The sequence below is a fragment of the Haemorhous mexicanus genome, chromosome 15 (assembly GCF_027477595.1).
Source record: "Haemorhous mexicanus isolate bHaeMex1 chromosome 15, bHaeMex1.pri, whole genome shotgun sequence".
Classification (NCBI taxonomy): Eukaryota; Metazoa; Chordata; class Aves; order Passeriformes; family Fringillidae; genus Haemorhous; species Haemorhous mexicanus.
The window spans coordinates 3299388-3323272 of record NC_082355.1 but is presented as its reverse complement, the minus strand read 5'-3'; the positions used below and the strand labels follow the sequence as shown (position 1 = coordinate 3323272).

The following is a 23885-nucleotide window of genomic DNA, read 5'->3' as shown; positions in this document are numbered from 1 at the left end:
TTTAGCACAGGATAATCCTTCCATTCAAATTCTTAAGCCCCTTTGTCTAAGTGAATGGGAGTAGCCTGGAATGTTTGTGCTGTTCTGCACAAACACAAAAGCTCTTTCCAGCTTGCCTGTGGCAGCTTGTCTCAAGGGAAGTCCTGAATTTCACGAATATTGAAGGCTGATTAATGTCCTATTTCTCACTACTTTTTGTCTGTTCCTAGAGTTGCACAAGTACCAGAAATTAGTGGAGCCACCTCCCTCTGCCAAACCCATTACTATGGATGTGGACAGGAAGCTGGAGGATGGACAGAAGGTAACTCCAGTTCTGTGTTACAGAAAAGAACATTTGCAGGGCAAAATGGTTGCCAGCTAAAACAAAGTCTGGGGCTGCTGTTTCCATGTTTTTAAATAAATGAAATGGGTTTGTTGAACTTAGGGGAGTTGTTGAAGGTTGTAGTATCTGATCACTCAGATGGGATCCTCCCTCAGTGCTGCATGTCTGAATTACCTTGGAGTGGCTTTGTTTGCAGAGCAGTGCCAAAACCAGCTGTTGCATTAAACCTCTCTCTTCTAGAACGTCAGATTGCTGCGTTCAGAGTTACAAAAAATTGGGGAGTCTCTCCAGTCTGCAGAGCGAGCGTGCTGCCACAGCACAGGGGCAGGGAGGCTGCGAGAAGCCCTGGGCATGTGTGATGACATCCTGGCAAGACAGGTGATGTGTCTGCTTTGGTGTGGGTTGCATGGGGAAGAGGGGTCCAGTCTGTGTGCTTTGCCATAATCACAGCAACCAAAGTTCTTGCTGCTGCAAATAAAAACGATTGATTTGCTGGTACATATTTTGGGAAGGGAGCTCTGTGGCTGATTTTTTTTTTTCAATGGCTGAGTTAGTTGTGTATTTACCTTTCCACAGGAGACCCAAATTGTTCCTGTTCAGTTAACTGGCAGCCTGCACTTAAAGTAGGAGAATTCAGAGTTCTCATTTCCTTATCCACTCCATCACAGTTGCTATGGCAGCATATTTGCAGCAGGATGGAGTCAGCTTTGTCCCACCCTTACAGTTCCTATGTGTTACTGAACTGCTACACTGTTGACAGTAGAAGCTTTTATGCATGGTCTTATTTAGCAGAACAGTTAGTGAATTTTGGCAAAAGGCTGTTTATCCTCCCCAGTTCACAGTAACCAGGGAGTTAAGACAACTTCTCATTGTACCTGATGGGAGCCTACAAGAAAGCTGGACTTTTTGTAAGAGCAGAGAATGACAAGACCAGGGGGAATAGCTTCTCACTGAGGTTTAGATTAAATATTAGGAAAAAAATTCTTTACTCTGAGGATGCTGAAGCACTGAAAACACATTTCCTAGAAAAGTTGTGGCTGCTCCATCCCTGGAAGTGTTTTAAGGCCAGGTTGGATGGGACTTAGAGCAACCTGGTCTAGTAAAAGCTGTCCTTGTCCACAACAGAGAGAACAAGAGGATCTTTAAGGTCTGTTCTAACTCGGAATGGGCTTTTCTATGATTTGATATTTTTATATTTTTTATTATAAATATATCTTGCCTTGCGTTCCTCAGGACCAGACCCTGGCAGAGCTGCAGAACAACATGATGCTGGTGAAGCTGGACCTGCGCAAGAAGGCGGCCTGCATTGCTGAGCAGTACCACACCGTGCAGCGGCTGCAGGCGCCGCCAACGTCCGCCCTCAAGAAACGCTTCTGTGCCAACAGGGAGAACCTGCAGCCCAATCAGCCTCCTGGCAAAAAACCCTTCCTGCACAACATCCTGACACGTTCAGCCACCCGTCCTGCGGCTACCAGAGGCTGGCAACTTCGTTCAGTTGCTCTATGACTTTTCAAAAGGAGGTCCCTGCCCAGCTATTACTGGAACAGGTGGCAAATCCAATATAATAGCATCTGGTTTTCATTGTGCGCTTCTTTATTGTTATTGTAGCTGCTTGAGACTTATGTAAACATCTCTGGATATGTATGTTTAAACTTTCAAACAATACCAAAGTGGACAAAGTGACCTTACGTGATTTAAACACTATGCTGAGGAAAGTCTTTAACTGTAAAATAAAGCAGACGATCAACTTGTTTAACGAAAGGACAAGATAAAGGTGTGTTCTTGTCTATGTTGGCACACAATTCAAAAAATAAGTTCATAAGTTTCTCCTTGAAAGATACTTTGCCTTCCTTGAATTATAATCCTTTATTGAAGTATACACGTTCCAGGCCAGGGCTGCTGGCTCGGATCTCGGCTTGCAAGTCTGGCTCCAAGCGCGACACCGACATGGAACTGAGCAAAAGAAACAGTGAAGGGGTTACACCAAACACGCACCAGAGGGGAAAACAAGATGGACAATGCACCTGCTGAACTTCCTACATTGGCAAGAGTTTTCAGATCTTTTTAAATATCTTATCCAGGAAGCAGGCTCATAGACCAGGGCACATGAATCCCTGCTCCAAGGGCAGCGGTATAGTTCATGAAGTCAGGAAATGGCTGTTGCTATCGCCATGAGGGTAAGGATCCACCTCATTGCTCAGGTTGTTGCTGGCAATTGAAACTTACATTCTATTTAATAAAAACCATTTTAGGAAGGTATTTTTCTATTTAACTTACGCTGTGATTTTATTCAGTTGAATACAAGGTTTGTTTTTATGAAAGCTGGTTCACAGTAAAGTGAATTAAGCTGCCAGGTCACTTGAACAGCTGCAATTTCCTGAACACAGTTCAAGGTCTAATCTTCCCCTGAACTGCAGAGCCCTGGCTGAAATCAAGAACTGTAACATGTGTGCTGGGTTGGTTTGTCAAGTCATCTCCAGGTAGCCTAGTGACACTTGTTTACCACAGTTCTCTATCCTAGGCCAAGCAGGGAGCCAGATGGTGTCAGCTCTGTTGTACTCAAACAACACTGAGAATTTGCTATTGTTTTCTGGAAGTCAAAAGCTGCCTTGGTTGTTCAGCATTTTAATGGACTCAGCTCAAGCTTGGGTTGTTTAAGGTACAGCTGGCAGCTTGTTGAGTTTAGACAACCACTGTTAAAATTAGAGGGACAGCTGAATTTCAGGCCCTGTCCATACTATGTACCAAATTAGGCAAGGTTTTTTTTAAGTAACTTAAGTAACTCATTCAGATTTCATAAGGATTCCAGCTATAATGAATATTGTTTCTAAGACTGCTTTCAGTACTGAGCTACTTCTGTATTGATGAAAAGTCTGGAAAAATATTAATCAAATAACAAATGAGCACAGATATTCCAGTGCTGTTCTGTATAAATAGAGTTTCCAGCTGAAAATAAAATGGGCTCTGACTGTATTAACTGCATCCATAATCTTACTGTACATGAATATATTGTATAGAACTCATCTTGAGCTGCTGGGGTTTGTAAACAACTATTATATATTACTGATGAATAACACAGTTATTACTTTTCTGTATATTCTCTTGTTTATCACCTTTGTTATATGGGAATTAAAACTGTGCTTGAGCTGGCAATGACCCTGTGTTTGTGTCTGTGTGCAGCACTATGACTGGATCTGGAATGACACTGAAGTGAGGATAATTCACAGCAGTACCCACCTTTTCTGAGGAAACAGTGCACAACACAGGGGAGTTGCAAACACGAGACTAGAGGAGACAAAACCAGGTTTAAAATATTAGGGTGCTAAAACAGAATTCAAAAATCTTATGCATGATTTAAGTAAAAAGCTTTCTTCTTTTCTGTACACAATGAGGTAAAGTTCCACAAAGTGCTTTGTAAATTTTATTTCTCACTGCATTGTACCTTATGAAATCATTACCTACAAATAGCACTAAATGTTTCAATACAATGTTCCCAAATTTGTCTAAATTTACTATTTGATGTCCTTACAGTGTTTCACCTTTTGTGTGCATGACAACAGAAAATGCCAGAACACAGCAAATTAAACCCTATTAACCAAATGTTCCCAGAATTATCAACCTCCAGGATGAGATTCCACTGACTGTTTAGAGGTAGCAGCCAAATCATCTTTTCGAATCAAGCTGCCACATTCCTTTTTTTGCCACTCCCTTTCTCCCTCCCTCTGCTTTTCTTGGCAGCTTCTTCCCTTCTAACGGCTTTTTAGTTTTTAACATGATATTTTATCTTACAGAGATGGAAATAACTGCTGTGCCCTCAGTAACTCTCTGCCTTTTTTCCTTAAAAAAAAAAAAAGCAAATATTGCTGCATTCTCAAAACCTCTACAAGTATCTCTTAAGACAGCAGACCCAACCCAAAGAAACCACTTACCAGAACCCAACTAATCCAACCTGAATGGGAGCGCTCATCCAAGGAAATTTCTGTTGAAATAAAACCACACACAGTGAGTATGGACTCTTTTCTTCCTGCTTCTCACCTTCCTGGAATTCACTTAAGAGACAGATTGCACCTAAAAGACTCTGAGATGTGAAGGTAAAACCCTGTCCAGTGTGGCTTCATGCTGAGCTCCACTTTGAGAGCCAAATCCCTCTGGAGAGCAGCAAGAAAATTCCCAGGGGAATCAATGTACACAGTGATCTTGAGTAAGTGTCAGAAACTCCACTGAGCGAGTGGCTGTTTGACTCAGGACCTGCTCCTGGGCCTTTGCTGAGTCTCACAAGCCCACAGTAGCAACAGAGCTGAAATTTGGAAGTTTCCAAGGGGTGCTGCCAAACCTCTGCAGGGCACAGGAAATTTTGCCCAGGCATTATAGGGAAGAGCTCAGTCTGGTTACAGCTCCTTCCCTTTGGTGGTATCAAATGGTTTTAACCTGCAACTAGAGCCACCAGCCATAAATAAAGGAGATGTAAATCTGCCCCTCTTAGCCCTTTCTCCTGTCATATGATTTCCCCTGGTGTGCAGGAACTTGTAGCAACACTCCAGTTCTGCAAGAGTTCACCTTTTACTGAAGGAAAGTAGGGTTTGAGGACTGGGAAAACCAAGCTGAAAAAGCAACACATAACCCACATGCCTCATTAATTCTGTAACTTTTGCAAAACTTGAATATATGCCAAGAATTTTTTTTTTTGCAGGCTTTTAAAATTATTTATGAACACACTCTCATTGGTAGAATTTCAGTTGAAATTAATTACTAATGAAGTAAACCCAGAGCTGTTCAGTGGCCACTGCTGCCTCTTGCTCCATTAAGAGCAGAACACAGCTGCCATGAGGACATAAAGGGAATTTTAAAACAAATAGCTCATGAGGTAAAAATCACTTGATACAGTTGATGGTGTTTCTGCAAGAAGAATTTCTCAAGATATAGAAGTTAGAGGGGAAACTGGTGAACAAAAGCTGGGCACTGTTTGAGAGTAGAAATGGGCAAAGGAAATGCAGAAAGCTCAGGAAGACAAAGCTCAGGGCTGAGGGAGGTCAGAGCCGTGTCTGAGGCAGGGAAAACCAGCCCGTGTGGAGCAAAAGTTCTCCAGGGCCTGAGGGAGAAGAAACAATGTAGAAGACTGCTTCTCTTTATTTTTTTTTTTTCCTGGAGTCAATCTGTAAAGCAGAAATGAGTGCAGGAAGAACTGGGCAATTCAGCAATAACCTGCAACAAGAGATAACAAATGGAGACAGAAAACAACAGCAAGAAGAGTGAATGAAGAGTGAAGGCAGCAGAGCTTTGCTGTTCTGGCATTCCCTAAACACCTCCATCTGACCCTCAGCTGAGATAAACTCACCCCAAATTTTCATTTTATGCCCTGGGAGAGTCCATGCCAAGAGTGCCAAACCCTGCACTGTCTCTGAGAAGGGAGGGAGGGGGATGCTGTGCATTGCAGGGCAGTGTGGGACCCAACAGATTTAACAGAAAAGCCCCAAATACAATTTTCTAACTGAAAAGGCTGTTGGAAGGTGTCCTGAGAGGAATAAATGGTTTCATGCCTTTGTCAGAGTTGGTCTGAGAGAGAGAGAGGTGTCTAATACAGACTCCATAAAGAACGTGGAGTTTATGTGCTGGAACATTTTTTGCTAACTGGGAATTCCAGCCTTTATTTTTCAAGAATGTTACCAGGCTGCACTAATACAGAAAGATGGTGAGGAAAAAGTAACACTGGGAGGTCAGAATTAAGAACTGGAGTTGCCCAGGGAACAACATAATAAAATTCAAATGCAGGCTGCACACCCCCACAAAGAGAGAAAATGGAGAAACTACAAGAGAAAGAACAGAAGAATTCAGTGTGTTAGAGAACTATCATTTAACTCAGGAAGAAGGCAGTTCCCAATGAATTAGGATTTAATTTCCAGATGTCTTTATGACATTTTAGTGGTTAATGCAAACAGAGAAAATGGAGAAATGATAATTAAGCAAACAAAAGCCATAAGGAGAATCAGCTTTTCTCTACATGCCTCCTTTCTTTGTTGAATATAAAAATCTGTCAGCTTTCCTATATCTTTTTTCAAAAAAATAAATAAATGAAATGACAGTGAAATTAGGAATGTGTGGAGGACTTCAGGGCATAAGACATTCAAGAACAATGCTTGAAGGAAAAGGCTCTCTGCTCTGGTTTTGTAACCGTTTTGAATGCAGATTTTAGCTGCAGATTAAAAGATCCCAAGGAGCTTGTTTCAAGGATGTATGAGGAAACTTCTAGAATCAACTTGGATGTTAATAACAATTTGCAGAACAGACAAGAAACTGTAGCTAAAGCTGTGTAAGAGTAGCAATATAAACTAAAACTTTAGTGCTGATTGGAATTTTTGAAAGTTTATATGGAAAAAACCAATCTATTTCTTTAGGAGAAAAGTTCCCTGTAAATAAAACCTATAAACCCTGTGCCTCAGGGCAAGGCTCTTTATGGATCCTCCTGCTGCAGCAGGTAAAATAACCTGGTTGTGCACACAGCTGGTCAGGAGTATGGCCATAGGGATAATGAAAACAGACATTATGCAGCCTAATCAATTACTGCTATGCTGCATAATTACATAAACAGGCCCCAAAGCTGCTGCTGAAACCAATGGCAAAAAAACCCCAACTTCTACAGATAAAAATACTTCTTCAAGGCAACTTCTTTTTGAAGCAGTAAATATGTGCTTGTGTTCCAAGAACATTCTTGAGGCATCTTCTAGCAACAACTTCTGGGAATGTTGTTAATTCACACCAATGCCTTGGTGCAAAACCCTGTGGGAACGTGGGGGATGAGCTGGGCTACATGACCTACATCTTATCCCAAATATCAGAGGATGACAGGCTGCTCTAGGACCAACATCCCAGGAGCATTTCTTTCTCTCTGTCTTACTGCAGACCAACTTTCTAATTTCTTTTATCATTTCACAACCATTTCCCTATTTTTTGGCCTTGTGTGTTGCTTAAGAGGCTTTGGCAAGCAGTCAGGAATTATTTCCAAGAGTGGTGGAGAAGCAGAGGCCAAGGGTAGTGAGTTAATAAAGCAGTGTGGGGATGGTGCTGCAGTGCTGGCATGGGATGGTGCTTCTCAAACTCCATGAGGACATGCAGAAGCTGCTTGTTAAAAATGCAGCTCATTCCTTAATGGGTTTAATACTAATCTCTACCAGGTGTTACCACTGGCTACCTGCAGAGCAGTGTTTCACCTGGATTCAGTCTCTGAGGCTGAGGGAGAGGACAGGATGGTACCAGAGACCACTGAGCAGTCACTGCAGAAATCACTCATTTTGGCTGATCTGAAAAATGCACAACACCCTTATGTTGATTACACCACACAAAAACAGCAGGTATTTGTCTCCAGACCCTGAGGATTGCTCCAATTTCTTCACAAATGCCATGTATTTGTCAGCTGAGGCAATGGCTTTGTGACATTTCTCACATGTCAAATACATACAAAATAATTTTTTCCCTAAATTTTTAAAGAAGGGTTAATTTTCCAGGCAATACATTCTCAAGAACATCACAGTATCACAAGCTGTGGTGTGTTTGGATGCCCTGCAGGCTCACTTCTTCCAGGAGATAAAAGCAGCACTGATTTTTACCCTGAAACTCAAATGCCACATTTCCTGTTTTTACACTCTAAGCAAAAATGTTTTCTGTTAAAAAGTGGGAGGGAAGTAAAGCACTTTAGGGAAAAGAAGTTTTAAGATTGGAAGACAACCACAGAATGGTTTGGGTTGGAAGGGACTTTTAAGATCATCCAGTTCCACCCCCTTCATTATCCCAGGTTGTTCCAAGCCCTTTCCAACCTGGCCTTGGACACTTCCAGGGATGGGGCAGCCCCAACTGCCCCAAGCAATCTGTTCCTGCCTTATAAATACAGAAACACTTTCCAGTGGGATGTGTAACTGGGTAATTTCACTCTGCACAAGAGACACGAAGGGCAGAAACAGTCAGAGATAAAATTTAAACACTTCAGAAAGCTTTATCTTAGACAAACAAAACCATTCCACACAAAATATTCCCCTGCTTGTTCTCCTTGTCCCCACACAAACTTTTCCAAGGCAGGGTCTGGTTTTTTTCCTAATTTTTTCTAACAGGAAGGAGACAGATTTCCTTAAGCTTCTTGGGTGGGTCTCACAAGCAAAGGCCTTGCCTGGAGCTACCAAGTAATTAAATCAGTGATATCAGCAGTGAGGATGAAATTGCCTTTACTGGTAAAGAATTAAAGGGTTCCTCACCTGAATATTATTTCCCTTGTGTTAGACAACCCTGTAACTAATTCCATTATTGTTCTTTTCCCTCTCATGCTCACACAGTGCAGAATGCTGATGTAGGTAATGGATTTACCAACACCAGGGGATTGACTTCACACTACATTAGCATAAAAAGAATATAGGAAATAAGTAATCTTTGAAAAAGAATGCCCATTCTATGCCTACCCTGCACTTTACATCCAGTAAATTTTAAAGGATCATTTCATGAGAGATTTTTACCATCATTTTTGTTTACAAACTCAGATTGCTACTACAGCAGGTAAGCATAGCCTTATTGCTATCTTGAGAAAACCAGCATTATGAAAATGTTCTTTTTTTTTTTCCCCAATAAATTGCATTCCATGACTCAGTAGAAGGAAGGTTTATTTCACAGGAGGAAATGAGCAGTCTAAGAACAATTATAAAAGTAACAAGGATGTTCCTATTTTCTCAATGTTACCTTGCACTGTGACAAAAGAACCAAGTTATCTCTAAGAAAGGCAGAAGGAAAGAGACAGCTGTAAAGCAAGTTCTACAGGGATGTCCTCCCACAGTGTTTGGGAGGCAAATATGAAGATTCAGGAAGTATTTAAAATTCATGAAAATATTAACTTTGGATATGAAATACATAGAGATAGATTATCTAAGACTAACCTTTAAAAAGGCTTTCTTTTCCAGGGTATTCATTATGAATGGAGGAATTGCTGCAAATAAGATAAAAAAAAAGGCATTAAACCTTGGAGAGAATGGCACTTTGTTTTCATTTTCTGTTTAGCTGAACTAATACCATAACACAATTTTCACAGCCTTTTGTCATTCACTGAGCTTTCATTTCACATTGCCAGTTGGACTGGTATTTACAAAGGTGAATAATAAAATATTAATAAGCAAAACCTGCAATTTCACAAGTAACTAAACCTGAGCTCAGTCATTTGGCACGGGCAGAGCACCTAAACCAACTCCAAGCAAGTGGAATTTGCTCCCATTCCTTTGCTCTCTGTATCTTTTCTGGAGAAGCATCCCAGGAGCCTCCCTGCTGCAGCTCAGTGAAACACACTGAGGATGTTTCCACATTTCCCTGGGGAAGTTCTTAACAGAAAGGCAAACACTGCCTGGGGAACTGTGAGGTAATTTGAACCCGGAGGAAAATCACTTGGATAGAACAGAATCTCCTTCTCACAGCAGGGACTGACAATCAGGACTGCCCAGGACTTATCCTTACCCATGCCAGGAGCAGCCATCAGAATCCTGGATATCACCACCTGGGCAATTGCCTGCTGAGCTGCTTTGGATGAATCACCCAGTCTTTTTCCATCCTCATCCGTGACAGGAATTCCAAACTGGATTTCCCTGTTGAATAAGGGGTAAAAAAATAAAAAAATGTGAACTTATTTTTTGTCACCTTATCTTTATCCCCTAAAATTGCCAATGGTAAGAATTATGTTTATTTAATTTTCTAAGCGAGTCTGTTTGTAGCATTCCTTGGCACAAAAAAAAAAAAAATTCAAAAGGCAGAGAAAGATCAAGGAAAAATATGCTGAAAATTTACCAACTGAATATTTGTAATAGCAATCTGCTGCTTGAGTCTGGTCACAGCATACCAAGGGGGAAAAAAAGAGATGATTTTTCTGTGCTCCATAGAAGGGAGAGGTCCCTTTCCACATTAATTCAGAAAAGTGGATTTTTCTGGACTGCTCTGGAAGTGGAGCCTGTCCTATCTGACAGCTCACAGAAAACAGGAAGATTATTTTCACTGAGTTGAAACAGAAGGCTCTTTGAAAATTCCCCCCTGGCATTCTAGTCTGAGCTGTCATTTCAACCATGAAGATTATACTTGAAAGTATAAAAGGAGGCACAAACCAAACTGTTTCTGTAACTGCATTATTCTCTATTAGATCTTCTGCTCAAGTGCAGGGTTAGGTGTTAAACTCATACTGGGAGAAGCACAGAGAACAGCAAATATCCTCAGGACTGCCTTTATTCTTCTCTTCAGATTTTACAAAAGATAAAATACTACCACAGATCAACTTCCATTGTCAAGTCTAAATATTCCCTTTTCTGCCCATAACCTTGTATTTATAATAGGAGACTTTAAATTTGTTTTTCCCCGCTACTATTCTTATTCCTAGTCAAATCACAACACAGAAAAAAAGGTTGTTTCTGACAAACTGCACATTTTTGTCACCTCAATGATTAAACAGAACTGCAGATCCTGACTTCTATGACTAAGCTCTGCAGGTGGGATTTCAAGCACCATTTTTGAAATGATTGTGTTTTTCTCAAGTGTAGCTGCTATTCAAAGGTCCATGTGATCAAAGTTTTGAAGGAACCAGTAACTGGTTTCTGAGATCTGAGACTGAAGAACTCTTTGGTATTTATCTGAAGAGAATTATTATGTTCTATTTTATAGCTGTTACAAACAACCAGTCAAAGCCTCATGCATGAGGTTTCTGCAAGGTTCTGAAACAAGCTAAAGATACAAAATGTGCTTTATTTAGTAACTTGCTGATCTACCAACTGAACAACATCTTTTCTTCCAGCATGAGTGATCTTTGTTCTTTTTCCTACCTTTGTCTCATTAGTGGAATATTGATGCAGTTGGCAGAAGCAACAGCAGCAAAAGGAACAAACCTCCCTATAAGAGGCGAGACGCGCTGGAAAACACACAGAGAGGGGAGAAAAAAGGAAAATAAAATTGTACATAATCATTGTCTTTATTGAAATGCTTCAGCTGCTAATGACAGTCTAGACTTATTTCCTTTACATTAAAATTCAGTGAAAACTCACTACGGGGGGCAGAGGTAGAACAAGCTTCAAACAAGAAATAAGTCATAAATGCTTCTCTCAGGAGTGAGCAGTGGCAGGAGAGTGGCAAAACCATTCTGAGTTTAGTAGCATCACAGGGAAGTGTAATTAAAACTCCAATTAATTTCCCAAGTGCTATTAGATGCCTTGAAAGGTGAAAAAAATACTGGGAAAAAGGCACCTTATTAGATAGAGTCTGAACTAAACATGGGCTGTGTGACAGATATGCATAAACCCATCTCCACAGGGAAAAAATAGAGTTGGGATCTAAAGAAAGGAGAAGCCATAACAACTCCACAGTGGGAGCTGTGCATGACACAGATACACCAGAGGAGAAATGAGCTGTGAGCTTCTCACAGGACATCACAGTTTGGGAAGAATAGAAAAAAATACCATCAATACCTTTGCTAGTGAATTAAGTCCTAAGGCTGTAGCGACAGCACCTGTGGTGGCAGAAACATAGGCTGTTCCCAGCTGGCTAAAACAGAAATGAAAATGTTTGTACATGCACATGCACAATGAAAAACAATTACATTTTACACACATAGTTATGTCCCCTCAGAAGTTAAATAGGCTCTCTTGTGCTACTGCAATAAGGTGGGGATGGAAGATCTAAATGGGACACTGAATTAAACACTTTGATTTCATTAGCAGTAAAAACCATATTCAAGCCACATTGTAATACTGAATCAGGTTCTGCTGGTTGTGCATTGCTGCCTGTTCAGCATTTTCTCATGCACCTGAATGAACACCTTGAAGGGTTAGTTCTTTATTTAATTTCCTAATTGCTTAACCTAGTAAAATCAGTTTGGATTTCCAATGCCATGTCTACAATAGTAATTAAAATCAACCATACCAAACCCCATACACCCATACCAGCTGTGCTGCAAACACTCAAATCCAACCCAACCTGCCCCAAACCACACTTTACATACTTCCCAGCTAGGAGGTGTCTCTATATGCTGGAATTCACAGTTTGCTCCCAGACATCTTTAAGCAAGTCAGCCCCAAAACCAGAAAGTCAAGTACTGCAATTCCAGTTTTCTATTCATAGAATCACAGAATGGTTTGGGAGGAACAATAAAGTTCATTCCATTCCACCCCTGTCATGGGCAGGGACACCTTCCACTATCCCAGATTGCTTCAAGCCCCATCCAGCCTGGCCTTGGACACTTCCAGGGATGGGGCAGCCACAGCTTCCCTGGGTAACTGTGCCAAGGCCTCACCACCCTCACAGGGAAGATTTTTTCTCTTTATCTAACCTAAATTTCCCTTCTTTCAGTTTCAGTTTGCTTTCTGCATCTATTTAATCTCTTTTCCAGACATCAAGTAGAAACAAGCACAGACCAGTTAAAGGAATCTCTTTTTGTAAATGAACCCTCAGTTTAATGAGTGCTGGCACTGAGAAGGTGGCACAGTGGCACAACTAAAGGCCCCCACAAAATATCAGCTTAGAAACATCCTGGTAGCACACCAAACTGATGAGGAAAACTTGCAAATGGTTGACTGAGCCCTGAAAAACTGACTCCTGTTAAATCCTCTTAAGTGCTCTTGATCAAGGAGCTCAGGCTTGTCTTTAATGGCAGAAATGGAGTTCTCAGCTCTGCCCTTCTCAGACTTCTCATCTGTGCATATCAAATCAATAATCAGTACAGATGGAAAAACTTATCCCTGTCTCACCTCAAACTTTAATGCCCAACCATTTCTATTCATCAGAATGATGAGGTTCAGTGCCTGACCTGACAGTGATTGGGGCATCCCCGCTCCTGTTCGTGTAGTTCACTATAGCATTGAAGGACTGGTTGACCCACTGCCAGAAAAGCACTGCTGGTGTCGTTCTTGAAAAGAGAAACAATTGTAATTATTGTTATCAAGCTCACAGTTGAATTAACAGCACAAGAAAATGATGACAAATCAAGAAAAGCCACTGCAAGCAGTAATCATGCAGAAGTTCTTGCTTATTTGAATGAAAGAATACAGTCAGTGAGATACTGATACTTGATATTCAGAGTTATTTTAGAAGAAGAATTTTAAAATTACCTAGTTTTGAACCTGGATAATAATGCAAAGAAAAGGTAGAGAGCTTCTCCAAGTGTTATAGATAGTAACAGAACAAGCAGTTTGCAGGAGGCAGTGCTTGGGAACAGGCACCTGTCCTGGGGGTTTGATTCATACTCTTGACTGCAATTGAAAGCACACACATGCTTTATAAACACCATCCAAAACTGGGGGGTGTGTTGGGAGTGTGTACAATCTCAGCATCCAAAAGGCTGCTGCTGTTTCCTCTGAGCTCCCACCAGTTCCTGCATCCTGTGTCAAAAAGTGTCTCTAACATTGAGGCTGCTAAGAGAGCACTGGCTCTGCTTCAGTGGGCCTCATTGTCCTGGAGATTCCAGAACCATTGAGGAAATGCAGGGGAGCTGCAGAAACTCCACAACCAATGGCCATGTCTATAACAGCAATTAAAACCAACCATACCAAATGGATTGAAGCATTCTGAGTACTCACGGGGCAGACAGAACATCCTGCATGCCAGTAAGGCTGGAAATTCCCAAGGATCTCCTTCTCTTTGTCCTCCACACAGATGGGATTTTGGAACATTTCCCAGTTTGAGGGAAAGTGGGATGGTGAAGGAGAAGGGCTAAGGGCTTATCTCAAAACTACTTCTAGAAAGAACCGTTAATCAACGTGAGGGAATGAGGAGAGAGAAGAGGAAAAGGAAGCAAAATTTCACATTTAAAAATATTTACAATAAATCTTTTGACAATAACATTGATTTTCACTTCTCTAATTTGCAGGCAAATGTTTTATGTGTTTTATTGCATCTCTCACCTGTAAAAGGTCATCATGCAGCCTGTGATAGTCATGTTCATGGGCACCTGGGCAGACATTCGGCCAATCACAAACATCTTCTCCCCAGTGTCAGGGTGAAAGGCTGAATCATAAATGTATTTTGCTCTCCACAGCTCATCTTCTGTCAAGCCAGGTGCCACAATACCTTGTCTTGGGACAGGTTAAGAGACAAGACAACAGCAAAAAGCACAAGTGTTATAAAATGCTGCAAATGCCTGTGAGAAATGTGGCATCAGAGGATGTGGGGATGTTCACCCTAAGTGAATGGAGACTCTCAGATAGCTTGTAGAGATCCCTCAGCTTTTAAATGGATTGGTGAAATAAAAATAATTAAAACTCCCAGCAGTGGTTATGCTGGACTGAGTCTATTTACTCAAAGCTGCACTAGGTTTTAGAGCTAAAACATGGAGCCAAAATTTCTCAGGTCATTAGCGTGAAATGATGAAAATTCACTTTGAGACTATTTAAGAAATCAACTGCTCCAAATGCTACACATAAGAGGAAGTTTTAAGTTTTGTTGTCATATTAACTACCTTCAGAATTAGACTCTTCTGTATTTCAGAACCCTTAAGAGGGGCATAACTTCCCCATCCATCAGCAAATTTGATTAAAAATAAAAGGGTTTCAAGCTCTGAAGTGGGAATAAGCAGTTGCAATGAATACAGTGTTTTAAGTATTTCCTTTTAAATATATCACTGTGTACTTAGCACTGACTTGGACTTTTTGGGGCCAGCAGTAGAAGTAGTCAATGTCATACCTGTAATCATGCACAATTTTTCTTGCATTTTCCAGTGTGGCATTAGATAACAAAATATTCCTGGGGTCTGTTACAGTGAAGAAGTGATTGGCTCGCCCAACAAAAGTGCCTTGATCCCAACGGGGCTCCTTGATATTAATATTTAATGGAATATCTGGTGCCATCTTCAAAAGCTCTGCCAAGAAAACATCAACATTTGCAATTCAAAATACCACTCATTTCCTAATGTATCGAGAACCTGCAAGATGAAAAGGGTAAACATTTAGAGTAAAAAACCCAGAGAACAAACACCAAAGAATTTGCAGAACAGGGGTTTAAAGGGGTAAGTCTGTAGAAATGCTTCTGTGTCCCGTGCCCCAAAATGTTTACACATTATTTATTATATCTGTACAAATACCTGAGGATGAGGCAGATGCAAAGGAAGCACAGAAATTTATTAATAAACAGACATGTCAAACAACAATATATTAATCAGAAAGTGCTTTACTTCAGTGGTGAATTGTTGTTTATTGAAAATAATGTATTGAAGGGAATGAGAAATCAACTATCTCAAGAGATGCCTTAAGTCCTATAAAGTGCAGTGACAGATGAAATATTTAATAAAATCCAGTTAACTTCTCTGGCATAGCAAAACAAACCAAAAATTAGGAACACAAACCCACCAATTTATTTTAATAAATGTTGTTTCTCTAAATCCATGTTTTAACAAAACAGAGATTATATAATGCAACAATTGCTACATTATGAACACATGACCAGATCTCCTACTTTAAAGATGGTTCAAGAAGTATAGTGAAGGAAACTGAAGAGTTGTGCATTTATGGGGCATAAAGCTCAGAAAAGCAAAAATTACTTCAGGGTGACTAAATTTACTTCCACATCTAATGAAAAAAGGACAGTCCCTCCATTGCACAAGTATATGGATTTTACCTTTCTTAAAAGAAATTTCTGCAACATATTCAACAACCAGAGGAAAAAAGATCCTCCAACAAATAATGCTTGTTTCAAATGGCAGAAAGAAACTGGATCTCTATAAATCCATTTTTATATATTTATAAATAAAGTTTCAATTTTAGATGATCTTTAAGGTCCCTCCCAACCCAAACCATTCTGTGATTCTAAGGTACCAGAACCCTAATAGATCTGGCAGGGGATATTGATCTTTTCCCCTTTTCCCAGAGACATTTCCCTCACTGTTAAGTTCATTATTGTACAGCACTGTTTATTAGCAGGATTATTTTCATGTGTACCTAGCTCAACCAGGCACGCTGCAGGATGAACACAGATCATGGAGATGAAAAAAGACTCAGGACAGATTTGGAGAACAGATTTTTCATGCACAGCATCCCAACAGGAGATGCTCCTTAGGTTTCTTTTCCTTTTCTTAGTACTTAGCCATTAAAAATCACCCTCCTGTGAGCAGTGCTGTGTTGTGAATTAATAGTCCATCTTCTGGTCTAAAATGGGAACTGCTGGTTTTGCAAAGCCCTATGAAGGCAAGTGCACTCATTTATTCAAACCCTCTTTTCCACCAAAATAAAGATAAAAATCAGCACATTAGGGCTGGTAACTTGTTCTGTGACTGTTTCCCTTATTTGCAGGAAAGTTCAAGTGTAAATGTTTTCTAATTAAATTATCTGTTTCATTAAGAAAAATTAAAGCTGATTTAGGATAGCTTATGATAATCTGGTTAAAGCTAATGAATGCTGAATAAAGCAGTGCATCCATAGAAGCTTTTTTCTTTCTTTTCATTCTGGATAATTCTTTCTTTTCATTCTGATTAGAATATACACTACTGGGTTCTCTGGGAATTCCCTTTATTTACTTCTGACACCTCTGCCCACAAAGCCAAGTCCCTCCATAATAAGAAATCTAAACATTAAGGATCTGCCTTCACTGCAGATGGCTCAATTCAGCATTGCTGCAGTCTGGAACAATCAGAAAAGGTGAATGTACAGAACACAGGAGATTAAACACCTTCACATCCTGTCTTTATCCCCTCCCCACTTTATCTACTCTGTGTCTGCTCTGATGATCCTTGACCCAGGTGTGCTGATGGAATTTACAACCCTGGCAGGAAACTAATGTAGCAAAAAGATTGTACTGGAGGGAAATAAACCTCTGCAGCTGCCCAGCTGGTGTGACCTGCTGGAGAGCAGCTCTGGAGTCCTGCTGGACAGTGAGCTCTCTCCATGACCAGCAGTGTCCTGGTGACCAAGAGTGCCCACAGGATCCTGGGGTGCATTGGAAAGAGCACTTTCAGCAGGTCAGGGAGTGATGTTGCCTCTCAGCTCAACCCTTTGAGGCACCTCTGGGCTGCTGTGTCCAGCTCTGGATCCTCAGGACATGGAGCTCCTGGAGCAGATCCAGGAGAGGCTGCAGAGCTGAGGAAGGGCCTGGAGCATTTCTGTGCCCAGGAAAGGCTGAGGGAGCTGGGGCTGCTCAGCCTGGAGAGGAGCCCTCAGCCCTGGCTGTCCCTGGGTGCAGGGAGGTCAGAGCAGGGCCAGGCTCTGCCCTGGGGCCCAGCAGTGGCACCAGAGAAATGGGCAGGGACCGAGCCAGGAGTTGCCCCTGCACAGGAGGCACAACTCTGCCCTGGGTAGTGCCTGAGTCCTGGAACATATTTCCCAGGTGTTTCCATGCCTCTCCTCCTGCTGTTACCCATCCTAGCCAGACTCAGCTACCAGAGACAGGTCAGTACAGGTTTGGTCTCTCTTTCTCCTTGTAAATCTACAAAATAGGCTCAGTGCCGCTGCAGCAGCAAAAAGCAACCTTGCAGGAAAATGGAAAATATCCATTACTTCATGTGCTACAACAAAAAGTCATGCTTGAAATGTCTGTGTCTGTTTAGAAAGATGGGAAGAGAGAACATGGAGTTCACTATTACTAATCTTAATAAAGGACTTTCAATCCTGCATAGGATGGGGGGTGGGACAGCTGCCCACCCTGCAAAAGGGTTGAATCTCCTGTAAAAAGGGGTTTAAATTTTAGGTGACAGCTATTTAGGTACACAAACACATTTTCTTTTCTCAGTGATGTGGCTGACTTGCCCTTTTAGCAGATAAGTAGGAACAATGCTGTTCTAAAGGACTTAAATTAAACCAGAGAGACCCCCAATGCCCACAGAGAAAGAGCAGATATAACACACACAAGGGAGTGTAAAAAAGTCGAGAACACAGGATTTGGAGACAGGTAAAATTTGCAGTGAAGTAAAAAAGGTGGCTGAGTTTGCCAGTCACGGGACTCTGAATCACAGACCTGTTACAACAGTGCCTAAGAGAACCAGGGAATTTCTGTCTTGAAAACGTAGGAGTTTTCCAGCAAGATATTTTTACAACAAAAGCCCCATTTCTTGTTTTAGAGAGACTGCTACTCTAAAACTGAGACCCCATTAGTAAATGCTGAAAATGAAAATAAATCCCATAAAGCAAAACCATTAGCTAATAAAGTGCTGATAGACTTCAAAGGGATCCCCTTATAAAACAAAATGTCCAACCACAAAGTAAAAGTGGTGACTGCACAAAAAAGGTTTCATCAGTGTATTGTCTAACAGCCATAGTCATCATCATAAATTAGATGGCTTTTTTAAGTTTCATTTTTTATTTAAACCGTAAAACTGTAAGAAAGAGGGGCAACACCCTCAATTTAAGTTGCTGCAATACTATTTTTACCTACCTGTCACCTTAATTTTCAGATACAATTTCAGAGGGGAGCTGCTGTTTGCATAATCCATTCAAATACTTAATAATAAAAGCACTGTAATAAAACTACTTAAGATTTAATTATTATTTTAACTACAATGCTTTGTCAAGAGTGGAACTTCACTATTTTCAGTGATCTAATTTTCCCTCGGTACTAAGTGTGCCCAAGATTTAAGTTCTCATAATCAGTAATTGAATTGGGTACAGAAAAAATAAAGACATTAGGATTAAGTAAAATTTAAATAAATCCATATGAACCTTGAGATAAGTTGAAAGTTTGCAAGGAAACTGGAAAGCAAAAGCACAATAAAGACAGAGATAAAACTGTTTGCTTTGTTACAATCAACCAATGAAGGCAAACTACCCAACCATTAATTAATTAATTAAGGTGCCCATATATGTAAATACCTGAATTTATTACTTCCACCTGCTGCTACCCAGAAAATATCTGAACTAATCCTGAAATAGGATAAAATGCCAATCAACAGCACCTTTACTTTTAATGTGGAAGCAACAAAATTGCCCAGGCAGTTGCTCTTCTCCACAAACAAAGCCGTGAACAGAGGATTTGGGAAACAAAATGAATTTTACAAACACATCAGTTGTTGTAATAATCCATACTGAAATGTCACTTTGAGGTTATGTTCACACAGGAGGATCAGCAGTACTGGAAAGGATAAAGAATGACATTGTAACACAGTCAAACAATTAACAACTCTCATGGAAAACATGCAGTAAGGGAGAAAATGATCCATATTTTCACTGTTTCACATAACAGATCAATCAGGAAGGTATTTAATAGAACCACTTGTACCTGGAAACCCTGCAGCTGTTTTTCCCAGCAAATTAAATCAGCACTGAAGGCTGGACTATGCTCTCTGGCACATTCATATCACTAAACCCTTTCAGTTTCCAAACCAGAGCAGTGTATCCAAAGTGCCCATGGAGCAGAGCAGCTAAATCCTGCCTCGTGCTGTGGGATTGTCTGGCTGAGCATCAGCTGTGCTGGGCAAACCCTGGCTCCTGAACAATGCCAGGGGTGGCATTCCCGTGACCAGGGACATTTTCTGGCACTGTTTGTCTCCCCAGCACTCACAGAGAGGTTTGATTATCCACATGTAGCTCCTCCTACGTACCATGTTTTCAGAGTCATAACTGATGGTGAGTTCATAAAGTTTTTCCTCAACACATGGCTGAGTTTTCCTCCAGTGAGGAAAAGCTGAGAGAATTGGGATTGCTCAGCCTCATTGTGGCCTTTCAGTGACTGAAGGGAGCTCAAAGGAAAGATGAAGAGAGACTTTTCACATGGGCCTGGAGCCACAGGACAAGGGGGAATGACTTCAAACTGAAATAGAGTAGGTTAGATTGGATAGCAGGAAAAAGTCCTTCCCTGTGAGGATGGTGAGGAACCCAGGGTGCCCAGAGAAGCTGTGGCTGCCCCTGGATCCCTGGAAGTGTCCAAGGCCAGGATGGACAGTGCCTGGGGTACCCTGGTTTAGTGGAAGGTGTCCCTGCCCATGGCAAATTTCTTGCCCTCTCTGATCTGATGGAACCATCTGCCAGTTCATCCTCTAAAGTTTAATACTAATATTAACAGGGGGGAAGAAAAGGCTTCAGAGTAAGTGAGAGTGGCCTGCCTTAACATAATAATTACATACAAAACCTGCACTAAGTCTGATCAACAGTTTTGGTACAAAGGCTATATTTAGATTTTCCACAGAACCAGCAATAACAGAAAGACTTTAAACCTTGTTTAAAGGTTAACAGCAGCAGTTGCAACAATTGTACAAAATGCAGATTCAGGAGTTGTCAGGAGTTCAACTCTCTGCTGTTACTTTACAAAGTTTGTCTTTCAAACATCTCATTTGAAGGTCATGCAACAACTTTTCAAACCAAAGCAACAGTGAAAAGAGTAGCAACGACTGTTTAATTTATTTCACTCAATTTTGAACAACCCAGATATTTGATAACTTATTTTAAACTGTGTTGTATGACTGAATAATCCAGATGGGCAAATGATCTGAGAATATCTGGGCAACTTAAACTCATGCAGCAGTGCACAAATGATGAAATGCAGCTTTGCCACCTTCCTTGGAACCATTTATATTTTCTTTATGTTATTGACACCTTGTATTTTAACCTAAGCCTTGAAAAACTCCACTCCAAAATTAAGAATTTTCGTCAGTTTCTTTACAGTATCAGCTAAAACTGGGACTGGAGCGACAGAAAAGGAAATTTCATGATGATGTAAGTGTGAACCCAGGGAGAAGTCTAAAGAGAATTTCACATCCAAAAGCAGGGCAGATATAATTGTGATAATGCTCACTGTGACATTTGACTTCTTGGTGCCCAGCTCCCAAACTGCAACCTCCTGCTACAAAGCACGGGATGAGCTGAGTAATCCAGCTTAAAACAGAATTCCAACCAGGCTGCACAAATGCTGAAAGAAAGCTGTAACTTTTGTGGTGTCCTTTACCAGGACTTAGACCCCTAAGTTCTGGAGAGGTAAAGGTGCTCAGGTCAGATAATGATTCACAAAATCTTCTAGAGACAACTAAGAATTCTTTTTTTAAAGAACAAGTGTGAGGCTTTTCCCTGGAAACCCAGCAAAAATAGAAGATAACAGCAGAACCTCTTTCTTCACAGAATCCTTTAGGATTCTTTAGAATAAGAATAGTTCAAAAGTTAGAGCCAGGTGCTGCTGATACTTCATGTGCACTGAGAGAGACAAAAATAAGATTTGAGACACTTAGGCCCCTACACCTCCATTCTTTAAAGCAGTCCCTTAACAACTTGATGTCCAGCTGTCAGTGCCTTGTTCAGGGAAATGAGATGCAGCCTGGAAAATCTTGAGGTTGAGAAAAGTACCTGCTGCTAGAAAATGGGGAGAACAGCTTCTCTTCTTCCTTCTCTCTGTAAATCAAATTGCCCTTGGCTTCTTGTTTTTGCAGAGCTGAGTTCTTCTGAAACATTTCCCATGCCACCTTGATAGAGAAATACTCCAGAGTCCTGCTAGGCCTCTCTATTCCTCAAGTAACAAGTTGTTCCTTTTTTGGGGCTCCTTTGTCTGAACAAACTCAAGATTTTTCTTTTCCAATGCTTAATTTTCCACAATGCCCACCCAAAGGGCTGCTATGTTGGCTTAGGAGAAAAGACAGGAAATAAACCTCCCCCTGTGATTAGGAAAAAGTGACCTGTTCTACTTTAAAACTACAAAACATTGGCAAAGCAACAGCAGAAAGGCAAATCCATGTTTTAATTGCTCTGGTGAAGAAAGGAACACAAGGCCTTCTCCAGGGATGTCAGTCATGGCAGTTAATTAGTTCAAACGGGAAGAACTAATAGACTTTCTGGGGAAAAAAGCACTTTTGTCTGGTGGCAAAAGAGCACATATGAGACTTATCAGGGTCTGCAAGCAGTGGTATTCCTCTATTTGCAGTACATTTGCTGCCACAGTTTGAAATAAGCAGCCCAGCTGATGACTGGGAGTCTGATGCAATGTACTTACACCAAATGTTAAAAACACTTGCCAAGTTTTTCTTACTCAAAGCACCTTCCACCAGTAAAATGTCTATTTAAATCACCACGGGAAAAAAACCAAAAAATTTGTCAGCACTGTTTTTTCCTACTGCAATACCAAATGGAATGCTGGAGAAGGCAAAGCATGGCAACACCACAAGATGCTTGGTTTTTCTTTTTTTTTTTTGCTTATAAATGTACATCCCACTTGTAGCCTAGCAACAAAAGCAGCAGCCTGGGTGAGACGAGCCTGCTGCTGGGGCTCTCTCCTCAAAACAGGAGCCATCTTTGGTGTGTAACTTGACCAGAGATTTCCTCATTCTGCATTAAAGCCAGCTCCAGATGTTAGAGGTCCCTGCAGCCAGCTCAGCTCTGCCAGCTTTGCTTTGCCACCTCCTCTCCCTCTGCACGAGGCACGTCCAGAGATGCCGCACGTCTTCAGCTCATCTCCACATTCAGGAAAATAAATCTCCTTTGCTAACCAAGGTTAGTGCAACCTCTCATTTCAGTGCTGACTGCTGCAAGTTTGTTTCTGCTCCTTGTGTTTTAATCCCCACCAATAAACTGCAGCAGCTTTGGCTCTACCCCAGGTGTGTTCATGGCTCTCTTCTGTACTTTTTCACTATTTCATTTATCTTTTTCTATCCAGGTGATATTTCAATTGCACATTGGTACAAAGCCAATCTTCACCCTGCCTAGCAGTATAATAACAGATTATTTATAATTCAATAATTTAAAAAAAAATTATTAATACTCCTATTTAAAATTCTGTCTCTGACTACCAGGTGTCTGACCTTGGAGTTATCTGGTGATTTCCTCCCCTGGAAATGATGATCCTGCAGCAGGAAGGCTTGTCTCTTGCAGGCCTGGAATCTGTGCTGCTGTCACGCAATCCCTGTGACACAGACAGCGCTGCTCAGGGGACAGTGAGTGGTCAGGGACAGGTTTTGGGAGCTGTTACGTGTGCAGGGAGGAGTGGGCTGTGACAGCCCCACACTGCCAGCATCCAGCTTCCACAGGGACAGGGTGGCACATGGGGCTGGGACCCGGGGGAGGTGACAGGGGTGACACACAGAGCTAGGCCCCGATGGAGGGGATGGGTTGACACATGGGGCTGGACCTCTGTGGAGGGGACAGAGCAACAAAACAGATCAGGGGCTCTGCAGGGTTAAGGAGGTGACACGCGGGGCTGGTTCCCTGTGGAGGGGCCTGGGTGACAGATGGGGCTGGGTCCCCGTGGAGGGGCTGGAGGAGGAGGCAGACGGGGCTGGACCCCTGAGGAGGGAGGAGAGCTCACAAACAATCAGGGCCTCTGCAGGGGTAACAGAGGTGACAAATGGGGCTGGGCTTCTGCGGAGGGGCCGAGGCGACACGGAGGTGCTGCTCCCCTGTGAAGGGGACAGAGCAACACGGGGCGCTGGGTCCCTGTGGAGGGGACTGAGGTGGCAGATGGAGCAGGGTCCCTGCCTGGTCAGCACAGCACAGCACTTGGGAGTGCCACCGGCTTCTCCGCCCGTCCCCGGCCGCAGCCCATCCCCGCGGGCACTGCCCGGCCCCGGCCCCGCTACTCACCCGGCCGCCGGCCCCGCGCCGCGCTGGCCCCGCTGCCCGGAAGAGCCTCGCTCGCTCGGCGCGGCGGGCGAGGGGCCGGGAGCCGGCGGGGCCGCCCCGCT

General features: G+C 41.9%; 2 protein-coding genes across 3 annotated transcripts in view; one reads left to right on the top strand and one right to left on the bottom strand.

The window, feature by feature from the left end:
- Nucleotides 1-3475, top strand: part of KIF20A (kinesin family member 20A) — a 10716-nt gene extending 7241 nt beyond the window's left edge. For both annotated transcript variants that reach the window (XM_059859987.1, XM_059859988.1), the window contains exons 17-19: nt 210-301; nt 563-700; nt 1556-3475. In XM_059859987.1, coding sequence (XP_059715970.1) covers nt 210-301; nt 563-700; nt 1556-1828 — 503 coding nt within the window. In that variant the 3' untranslated portion in view covers nt 1829-3475. The remainder of the gene's footprint in view (nt 1-209; nt 302-562; nt 701-1555) is intronic.
- Nucleotides 2161-23885, bottom strand: SFXN1 (sideroflexin 1). Its single transcript, XM_059859989.1, has 12 exons — nt 23785-23885; nt 23007-23107; nt 14993-15167; nt 14215-14385; nt 13122-13220; nt 11785-11860; nt 11146-11231; nt 9800-9927; nt 9232-9281; nt 4252-4301; nt 3560-3607; nt 2161-2275 (listed from the first exon to the last, which is right to left on the bottom strand). The coding sequence occupies exons 3-12, from the start codon at nt 15154-15156 to the stop codon at nt 2179-2181; spliced, it is 969 nt and encodes a 322-aa protein (XP_059715972.1). The 5' UTR covers nt 15157-15167; nt 23007-23107; nt 23785-23885; the 3' UTR covers nt 2161-2178.